The sequence below is a fragment of the Polyodon spathula genome, chromosome 10 (genome assembly GCF_017654505.1).
Source record: "Polyodon spathula isolate WHYD16114869_AA chromosome 10, ASM1765450v1, whole genome shotgun sequence".
Lineage (NCBI taxonomy): Eukaryota > Metazoa > Chordata > Actinopteri > Acipenseriformes > Polyodontidae > Polyodon > Polyodon spathula.
In genome coordinates, this window is record NC_054543.1 from 42,742,868 (window position 1) to 42,754,387 (window position 11,520).

The following is an 11,520-nucleotide window of genomic DNA, read 5'->3' on the forward strand; positions in this document are numbered from 1 at the left end:
TTATAACAATCAGAACAATATGCATTATTTCCATAAATAATCCTTGAGTCCCTAAAACGTGACATGCTAATAATAACTATAATATTGTGAAATAATGTCAAGCCCAAAATGACTAATACGTTTTGGGGAAAATGGGACATGCTGAAAAGATGTGGTATTTGGAGCTTATATATATATATATAATATATATATATTCACTTAACATTTCATAGAAATAGCAAATACTGGACCTGACATGTATGTGAGTGTGGCAAAGTGCCCCGCCCCTGTGCTATTTATTTGTGTTTGTATGTAGTGTGTTAATGTTGGTGTATAGTCATTGGTACACAGGATATAAATGGGTCTGTATAACACAAGTGATTTAAAATGTTGTATTAAGGCACGAGGATTGCACAACACTTCACGTGCAGGTAAAATGTAATAATATGTGAGCACGGGAAGTTGCACTAACTTAATTCGCATGCAGTTGTACAAAGACGCCAATTGAATGATTGATTAGCAATCGAGTCTTGGTGCAGCTGCATAAAAGCAGCATGTTTTCACTCACTCGGGGTTGTGTGTTTGTGAGTGGAGAACGGGTGTGGAGAGGAGAAGAAAAAGAAAATAAAACAATTGCTACAACATGCTGAAAGCACAAGCACTGTACTCGTTTGTCCACTGTTTGTTTACAGTTTTGTCGTTTTGGTCGTCTATTTTATTTGGCGTCAAGTGCCATGTGCTGTTTTTGTTTAAATCTTTATTTGTTTCATTAAAGCGCTGACCGCAGCCATTGCGTTAAGTTTAAACCCCAGTAATGCCTGCTTGTGTTAATCTTTCTGGCCTTACAGCTTGAAAGACATGTACCGTATTACCTGGGGCAAAGAAACGCCAATAAAATGTCATTTTAAGCTTCAGAAAGTAAAACGTATTGCATCTTAATATAAAGCACAAAAGCACAACGTGCTGTTCAGTTTATTATGGTAGTTATTATCAGTATTTAATATTACCGAAGCACTGTTTGCTTTGAATCTCATTCTGCATTTTAACTCTGATTTAACTGTTCAATCTATATGGTCCTGACACGCTGGAGATTTCATTCTTCAGAAATTTCAAACAGGAATTTAAAAGTATATGCAATACATTTTATATTTGAAAATAAGTCATTTACAAGGGAGTCCATATTTAATATATATATTATTATTTTTTTTTTTAAAGAGTAGGGCTCGTAGGTTACAGTAAAACAATTTTGTTTTTGATCAGGCCATGAGACAAAGGCAGAAACATATTTCACAGCTAAATACAGTTGGTCATTGACAGTGCTCTCCATCGTTGCAATACTATTAGTTTTTATCTGAGGATGACAGAGGATTTCTAAAGTACATTTTATGTATCACATTTCTGTTGAAACCTTTCTCTGTAAAGGGCTTGTTAAGTAATGCGCTTTGGTATCTTTGTAAGAAGAGATGTATTCCCCAGGGGATCACAGTGGTCCAACCATTCACAGTGTCTGATTTTTTTTTTTCTCAAATTGTAACTTTATCTGATCACATAGAGCTGTCTGTATTTAAAAAATAAATAAATAAATAAATAAAATAAAAACTTGGTTACACCAAAATATTTTTTTTTGTCCATATTGAATTAAAGTTGTTTAAGGGTTTGATGTGAATGGGTCTCTATATAATGCTGTGTTAGTGCAAACTACGTTTCTAAAGACTTTTTCATTCGTTCCATAAAATATTATGGGAAAATATAATCTGGTTAATATTTCATTTAGAAATGGTGGTTGTAAAGAGTTGTCACTATACAAACAGTAAAAAAAAAAAAAAAAAAAAAAAAAAAAAAAACACATTTTATTACCAACGGTACTGTGCCCTCCTTTTAGACTGAACCTGTAATAAAAAATACAAATGTAGCTGTATATCTGGATATACCATTCCAGATCTAAAAGAAAGACAGTAAATATTTATTATGTCTTTATCGAGTTGTGGTTTATGGGCTCACTAACGTTAAGGCAAAGGTCACTGGCGACTGATTGTGGGGCGCTAGGTGGGCACTCTGCCCGGTCAGGTGATTTTGGTACCTCGTGTTTAGTCCTGCGCAATGCTGCTCGTCTGCTAAGTGTGTAGAAAAGGGTGACCTGCATTTCTAGTGTTGAGCTTTGGGACCGGAGTTACTTATTAGTGTGTAGCTATGCGTATAAATCAGGCCGCTTTGTGGAAACCATAGAAACAGATTGCTTTATTAATTAATTCAAAGTATCTTTCACAGGATAACTCATTAGAGAGCTTGCAGGCTTATTTGGGGTGAGGAAATAAATTAGAGCAGGGAAATTGGGGCAACACTCTTCTTATTCTTAGGAATTCTGGGAAAATATTTACCAACAGAAAATCAGATTGAACCTTGTTTTTTTTTTTTTTTTTTTTTTTTTTTTCCCCCGCGCTGCTTTTAAGTAACCTCCAGTGTCAAATAAATGCTCTGTAGTGATATTAAAAAGGTTTTGGGCAAACGTTTTTCTTAATGTCTTTTGAGAAAAGTCTTCCTGTTTGTGTATTTAAATACACAGAGTCCCTGAGCGGCATTTTCAAATGACAGTCTCTCTTTTACAATGCTCATTAAATATTGCACTCCTTGCTAGACAATAGATAGACCAGGTTCAGAATTAGTCAATTTAATGTATCACCCAGAAGCAAGTGTGTTTCCTGATTTGGACAAAAAATCAACCAGCAACACCCAGCAGGAGAAATGACCTTAACCTTAGACCACGATTAACAAACCAAATGCTAGGGTCCACCAGGCTTGGAAATATAATTCTGCTTTAGTATATACTGTATAACTTCAGGGAACAAGGTTATAGTTGGGTTTCTTTTTTTAAATTTAGTAGTTGCCAATTAATTTTGACCCCATTTCTTCCAATTTAAAATGGCCATTGCATTATTTTAGGCTCAGTTAACCCCCTATCACAAACGGTTCCTACTGCTGATATATACTGTAGCTGCAACATTCCATTCCAGTGTCTTTGGGGTGTTTGTTGATAGGATTGTGTGGAATTGTGTTTTCATGGTGTCTGCAGAACAGTGGTGAGATTCTAATTGAGAATAGGCCCTTGGATGCAACTGCATATTAAACGTGTTCTTCGGAAGCTGGGGGCCTTACTGTACCTGTACCTTTGTGCTGACATGCTGTGGAGTTTATCTGAGTTTTGGCAGATCCCAGGGGCCGGTACAGCCAGAAAAAGTGAGGTGTAATTGAGTGCCAGCAGATAGTAGTTGAGAGAGTGTTACTTGATATACAGAGCACATCATGAACAAATTCTTTACGGACACACCAACAGGAGAGAGAGAGGGAGCACTGAGATTCAATTGTCAACACTCCTCCAAGACGGCCTGCTCTCGACGGTGTAGTCTGTTTGCTCAATGTCAGACAGATTCTGAAAACAGAAACAATGTACTGCTGCATAGTTAAAGGTAGAGTAAAAACACCTATAAAGTTAAACACAACAACTATGTAATGCCTACACCATAAAATGTCAATTATTACTAGAATTGAGGTAAACTAAGTGCAGCATGGAGTTAAAGAAATGTTGTGGAAACCATGTGTCGTGATATTTAAAGAGTGATAATAGCAGGCCACCATGGCGTCAGTGTTGTGAGAACACGGTATTAGTTGAAAAATGTTTCAGATCGTACCTTCATCTGTAGACCTTTTCATTTCTGAAGTTATTGATGAATGACTACATGCAATTGTGGTCTGGATGTTGACAGGTGAGCAGTGTATCAGTGGGGTCACGCTGTAGAACACACGTCTGTCTCCTTGTCAAATAAGGCATCGCAGTGAAAAGGCGACAGGCTACAGCAAGGTGATCTTGCATGCTTGGATACAAAGAAATTGCCAAAACTAGTCCATAACACAACTAGACCTTTGGTGTTGAGTGGATCTTGCAATCCAGTAGGGGCAATATATCATCAATTAAAGCATTCAAACCATAACACATGACTAACACAGCTGAAAGTATTAGACAAATCTACTTTTACCTCAGTTATGATTGGTGAAAAATGGAGAGAGAATGATATAAAAAAAATGGAATGGAAGGAATGGTGACTGCATCTGTGAGACTTCAACCTACAGCTCTAAATGTTACATTGTCTCTATATTAAAAAAAAATGATAATAAAAAAAGCCTGATGTTGCCAGATTGGTTTGCTAAGAAACCCTAGCAGTCATAGTAGCAGGCAGGCAGGTGAAAGTCTGTTGTTATCACTTGTTATCTAAAGAAGATGTATCTCTGACCCTCAGAATGGGGGGGGGGGGGGGGGGGGGGGGGGGGGGGGGGGGGGGGGGGGGGGGGGGGGTAGGTCTTGTGAGGCTTTAACTAAATGAAGGAGGTGAGAGCCGCACTTGCTGTTTTTATGACCTCAATAAATCATCTTGTATTAGTGGGTATAAGGCAACTGAAGCTCCAGACTCTGAAATAACATTTCCATGGAACTGCTTGAACAAGTTGAGCAACCTGAAAGTTGTTAAAACTGTACATTCTTAGTGAAACAAAATGTTTTGATCAGTATACATAACACCCTTTTTACAGTGCTTAAAGTTTAGAGGTCTGTTAAAATCATATTAAAATCATAGACATCATCTTGGTTCTTCAGCACTGACCCAGTGAGATAAAGAATGATAAATTATAGCAATGCTGGGACAAAGCTCTGGAGAAAAAGCAACATCTTCCTAATTGGTCTCCTGTGTGACTTTTTCTCATTTTTAATGAGGCTACAAAGCAAATCATGTGTTGCATTATCCAGGAGACTAATTAGACTGCATAGTTGCGCTACGATCTCTTGGAATCAAGTGTACGCTTTCCAGTAAACTCATTAGTTTGTAACATTACCAGTTGTTGGGTCTGTAATCCATTTAAACAGGGTCTCCAAACGCGTTTCACCAACACGTGTTTTGTTTTTAAAGCTTCACATTTTCCAGAACTTTCCAATACAAGCCCCTACCACTGTATGGTGGTTGTAAGGGAGAGGTTGCATTTAGACAAAAGGTACAAGAATTGTAACGTGCAAGAAATGTTGTGATTATGGATCTGTCGTTTCTTATACTAGTGTACTTGGGACAACAAATCATTGAGCATGTATATACCTATGGCAGTAATAAAGCAGTAAAGGGTTCTAGGGATTCCGCATGTTCTTAATCATAAGCATGTGTTTAGCCTAAAAAATGTCTCACTCGCTAGTATAAACAGCCCTTATCCAAGGTCTTGGTGTTTATCCACTTGCAAAGGGTCATGTCCTCATACATTCAGCCAGTCCTAAGGTTATTGATCCATCATACCAACTGGAATATTGAAGCCAGGGTTTAAAGAAATGAACAGTTCATTAGGCTTTGTGGATTGTGTTTCAGTAAAAGGGCTAACATTGTTTCAGATGCTTGGCTTGTCAGATTTATCAGGTGTTATTCTGAGCTTGAATTTAGATGTGTGTTAAGAAACGCACAAATGGTGAGACTTCTAGTCTAGCTGGTGTTTGCATCACAAATCCAAGTGAGACTTTTTGATAATTAAGTGAGCTGATATCCTGAGCATGGAGTATTGTGCTTGTAGAGCAAGGATAAGGTTATCCAAAATAAATAAATAAACGTGGAGCGTTTGTTGGACCTGAATAAGAAAGAAAAATCTAATTGGTCTTGAATTGTAAGCCAACAGGAACAACATTAAAAAAAAGAAAAAAAAAACTTAAATCACTGGTAATCAAAAATTTTATTCTCAAAGGTTAATCTGAAATTTCAAAAAATGCTTCTCATCTCCCAGTCCTTTAGCTATTTCCCACAAATGAGTATAAAGGTTGGATTTATTTAGAGCAAAAGCCATTGCACAAAAAACTGCTGCCAGAGCATGTTTCAGCAACAGTGCTAAAAAGATTTTCACAAATGAATGTTCAACATAACGTACAGAGAACTAAGATTAACATTACATGCACATCCTCCAGCATTTGTTAAAAAAGAGCATACATATTGACTCGAGACTAAAAAAAAAACATTTAAAAATGACCTTGCCTGCTCAAAAAAATAAATAAATCTTGATATCCCTCACTGTGTAAATCCCTATGGCCCTGTCCACACTATGCATTTTAAAACGGTTTAAATTGTCTTAATACAGTTGCATCTACACTACAGTGTCTTTAAAACTGTGCTTGAGAACCGAACCTGAAAACACCTCTGGAGGAAGTCTCTAATGCGGTTTACTTGTATCATCAATGTTGTAATACCTACCAAGTCCACAATTCTATGACACTCACTTTATTTATATATAGTCCAATGCAGTTATATGCAAATGAATGTATACAGTCGTGTTGTACTGAAGGCTGAATCGCTGTCAGTCAAGCTCCTTCATTATTTTCCCAAGGTCACTGTAACTGTGTTCAATTGCTGTAGTGTGTGTCTTCTCTTTTAGAAATACCTTGTTTATCCAGAGCATCCTGTCTACTGTGCTACTACTGCAGTTAAAGCAGTTTTCACAAGCCAAAAATGCCTCCATGACATTGGATTGCTTTTTAATGGAATACATTATTCTAATCACTTGACTTTCAAAGTACTTCTATGTACATAAAAAAAAAAAAACAGATTGTGTAAAAAATAATTGGCAAAACTTTACTTTACTGGTTCCTTGGGGAGATAGTGTAGTTCTGTTGATGGCTGCTTATTTAGAACATAAAGTGGAGTAACATTGCCCAGTCAGTATAGTGCACAACATGTTCTATGCATGTAGCTCTCAAGGCAACACTGGGAGCTGGTAACTGGTTCTGGATATGGCAGCTCCATCTAATCTATGATACTAAAAGAGTAATTAGTGCAATATAATTTCTAAATGTTTGCACAGGTACGATGTTCTGAATACTTTGCATTCACAATTCAGTTAGGTTCAGGTTTGGTTTTGGTATCGTCCCTTCACTTTTCAAATGCAGCTTTTAAAGAACACTCGTTGAATTTTTATGGGGCCTTCTTTTCAAAGCATTTACCCCAGTCTTTAAATAACTCCTATTTTTGGAAAGCAGTAGTTTTGTGTTTCATTTTATGACCACTGACCATTGAAAATATTTCACCTTTCAGAAAATTGGAGTTAATTAAAACGATTGGAAGAAACTTTCAAAATATGGCCTACTTGTGTAGTATTAATGTTCCCTTGACCTTTCATTTTTGACAGCATAAAATAGTAATTAGCCTGGGAGGCACAGTTGGCTACTGGGTCATTAAGTCTTATACTTGAGTTGCTTAAGACAGCAAAGAAAGGTGGTGGTGGTCTGACGCAGTTCTTGGTTGAATGTACTCTAACAGGTAGTGTTGTATGATGCACTGTTGTGGGCTGTGGGGTTGCTTAGTTTCCACCGCATTACAATAATGAGATATGTAAAAAGCAGATGTGTAGAAACTTGGGGTGGTGACATATGAGAAGCAATGACCAGTGGCACTGTGCTGTAGATCCACTATATTGTTCATGATAGATGAATAAAATGTTTTATTTTTATCAGGGTTACGAGAAGCACTGTCTGCATTTCCTCTGAACCTCCAAACTGGTTTGACTTTGGAGAAGCGTAGATGCATTGCTACATTAATGGAACAACTGTGGACAGTGCCAAGACAGTAATACATTTGGAGAAAAAAGAAATTCACGTTATTCCTTACTTATTCTGCATCCTTTTTTCCTTTTTTTTAACAATTCTCTGTGAAATGCAATATTGAAAACAGCAATCTATACTGGCATTGAGTCAGCGCTCCAATATAGTTGGTTTATTGGGTGTTGTGTGCTTGTATATTGCATTTGTGACAGGTGGTAATAGTTAAGTTAACTGAATTCTCACAGCGAGAGTCAGCCATTCTGTAATTTAATTCATTCATACACTTTCTCTGTTCCTGTTACAACTGTTAAGGTATTAATTGACTGAGTGGCACTCCGAATTATACTCTGTCTGAGAGCAATTCAGATGGCTTTGTAGAATACTGAATTCATGCTGTATAAACATATCTTTTTCTCTGTTTTTTTCCCAGCTGTTTCCATTATGAGACACAGTGCTTCTGCGTTTGGATTTGCTGTGAGTAGTGCTGAATTAGCTGGTTTATTGCAGTATTAGTGTGACACTGAAGCTGAGGTCAGACCTTTTTACAGGGGATTATAGAGAATGGTCAATACAAGCTGTGGTTATCCCTTTCACTACTTTGCAAAAGGAAGGAACAACACCGCTATTGGTGGTAAATCCTGCAATTTAATTGGATAAGAAGCATTCCAAACTGTTCAGGTGTCTGAGCATTGTTAGTTACTTGTCTCTGGACTACCTGTTATATCTTGACTAGCTGTGTGTTTTTACAATAGTATTAAGAGGAGTTGTAAGCCTTTGCCTTTCGTCTTTTAACTCAACTCTAATGGGGGATTTAATTACAAAAAATAGCATGTGATGTTTTATAGGCACGTTTATTCAAAATACATCGTCGAATAATATTTTTGGGGGTCTATTTCTAATCCAGCAGTATAATCAGGAGATGTCCTTGTATTTTTGGAAGTTTGATTCAATAGCCCGTAATATTAGATTGAATGTGACTGTTGAACAGCTGAATAACACAGGTCATTGCTAATAGTTTTTGATTGAATTCACTTGGTAAGTAGCTTCAGTTTGCCATGTTTCAAGCTGCTAACTACTCATTTTCTGTGTTTTAGTTTGACGCCATGCTTGATGTTCTGTCCTCAATCATTGTATTGTGGCGTTACAGCAATGCGGCCGCTGTGCACTCAGCACACCGGGAGTACATGTGAGTACACACTCATCTTTCCAACAGCTACTGCTGTTTCTTGTAGCCTACCATTACCAAGATATCAATTTCCAGAAACATCAGCAGGATTCTTCTGTAGACTAAATTCCCTACTGAGCTGCTAATTAACTGTTAGCTATTTTGCTACACAATTTTAAAAGCTGAACTCCAACATTGTACATGTACAGTACAGGTCACTACACCATTCACAGTGGGGAAACTGGGTTTATCTGAATTAAGTGTTTTTTTTTTTTTTTTTTTCCCCAAGGTCAATAATGTCATTATTTGTGACTGACAGTTGGGACAAAAGTGGGCTACAGCAGTCAGGCAAGGGTGATTTTCAACCAAAGCCAGTTATGTCAGGCTGTGTGTATTTTAGGCTCATCATTCTAATTTCCATTGGGTAAGGCTTTGCTACCAAAGCCTCTATGGAGAGACGGGTAAAATAGCCTTTGATCGTAAAAAAGGAAAATCTGATGACTTTTGTACTGTATTAAAATATTGCCGTATTGTTTCAGAGATGAAGGCAGTGCAGCTGGCAGCGAGGGCTCCAGTTTTCTTTAGTGAAAGCGTGACTCCTAGGATGGTGCAGGTGGCTTTTGTGTAATGACACAATGGAGATCAGTGCAAGCCACACACAAGTAGAGAAAGAGTACAAAAGACTGGATTAGAGATCTGATGTGGCTCATCCCTCAGAGACTTGTGGCCATCTCCTGCTTTCAGTGACCCTGTTGTCTGCTGCTCAAAAGCAAGCAGCATCTGCCAAACCAGATACAGCCTCTAGTACAATTTGTTAGATCTAATTGAAAAGAAACACAGTCTTAGTATTACAATGAAATTTTTTAAAAGAAAGAAACATTATAACATAGCTCTCTTTACATACCAGCAATTTAAAGATATCAAAGGGGTAGGCAGGTTTGTAGACCGGAAGCAGTGATCTTTTATTTCTCTGTGTTGCACACAGGCTGACCTAAAAACAACAATTTTTCATAATAATTTTGCAATTGCAAATGTAGAATGGAAACTGGTCCCAGTCTGTAAATCATTTCTTTGCAATGGCTAATAAAAATAAGTTAGCTAAATATATGCAAAACATCAATAAACACTTCATGGTTGGTTATTTCTTTTATACCCAGATGGGTTTGAAAAACTTTCCAGGAAATCTGTTTGAAGGATTTTGGATCAATGCCCTTTGGAAAGCTAAAGCAAGCATTACTGGTAATCTGATTGGGTGCTGTCAGTTTTTCAGTATTTCAGCTCAGTTATCTGACTGCAGCTCCATGATAAATGATGCCACAGCTTATTTTGAATAATCTTGGGCTTAATGGGATAGCAGTGCCAAGAGTCTTTTCCCTGAGGGGGTGTGTTGGAATTAGGACATAGCCAACTTTAAATACATTAAATACGGTGCCTTGTGAGATTTACTGCATGACAATTGGAAGAGAAGATAGTAAGTCTCAGTTGCATTACGAGTGTTGGGTCATAAATACCTATGCACATATTGTTTACATCCTTATACCACAGATTATAAAACTCAAGATTTTGCTTTAATTTTGGTTTATCTCACATTACCAAATAATAACATCCCTCGAAGGGTTATGTAATTCTGGGATCAAGTACTGGGTTTAGAATAGGATTCTGTTGGTCAGACCAGTAAACTGGATGGGACCTCATGGCCTGAAGCTGAAAGTGACATCGCTACACAGCACATGGATAACACATGAACATAACAAACTACAGCTTCAGAATACACCTACATTGCTACAAATAGCAATAAAACTACAATCTTTGTTGACTATATAGCAATAATGCCCTCTACATGTTACCAGAATTATGGACTGCTGTCATAATATGCCACATTACTAACCAGATGAATATTATAAAATCATTTGTTTTATCATGTGTGTCTTAAAGTCCCCAGTCGGTTTGTTCTGCAAAGAATACTATTTCCAAGCTCATCTATTTTGATTATTTCATCCTTAGTAGCAGGAGTTTTTTCACATTAAAATAAAACCCAGCTCTAATCAACCCCTCGTCCTTGTCTAAGGTGATTGGTTGGCTGCAATTTTAACACAGCACAGATTGCACAGGAAAAAACTTGCTTCATTTACTCTGATAAGATATATGTGTGTGTAGAGAGAGAGAGAGCGCTCACTCTGATTTCTTATAGTACAGCAGTATTGTTTCGCCAGAACCCTTGTGTATCTGGAGCAAAAATATGGGAGTATAACAAAGCATTCTAAAACATGGTCAGTCACTACAAAAATATTACTATTTGCTAGTGATGCATGATAATATTGGAGACATATGCATATGTTAGAGCATTTGTGTTTATCCCCCGGTACTAACCCTGTATATTTCAGGCAGCACAAGAGCATGTGGACTGATCTGGCTTGCTGCAGCACTTTAAATGAATTCTCATGACCTCTGAGTTACAAACCCTTTAAATCGGCATCTCAGTGAGTGAAATGATACCAAACAGAGCTGTGTCCAGCCCACAGGAGCACAAGGGTCTTTCGAGTGCTTTCAATTTAACTGTCTAATAATTTAATTGAATTCCTAATCACGGATGAGCTTGTTTCAGTGAATTCAAATGCAACCTCTATCCTCTTCAGCAACTGTGTGTATAATTGTACCAGGTTACGTTTCCAATCTATGTATCTATTTTATAATTGAAAGTTTTGGCTGGGCAACTTCTCCAGAGAGTTCACACAAACCGTTTGAACATTTCTAAAAATGTAATTAAAAC

The 11,520-nt window shown here is 37.3% G+C and overlaps 1 protein-coding gene across 1 annotated transcript in view; it reads left to right on the forward strand.

Annotated features, from left to right (window-relative positions):
* LOC121322346 (transmembrane protein 163-like) overlaps window positions 1–11,520 on the forward strand; it is a 31,809-nt gene that overhangs the window by 11,020 nt on the left and 9,269 nt on the right. Inside the window, exons 3-4 of the mRNA XM_041262186.1 lie at window positions 8,016–8,059; window positions 8,680–8,771. Of these exons, the coding sequence (XP_041118120.1) occupies window positions 8,016–8,059; window positions 8,680–8,771 (136 nt within the window). The remainder of the gene's footprint in view (window positions 1–8,015; window positions 8,060–8,679; window positions 8,772–11,520) is intronic.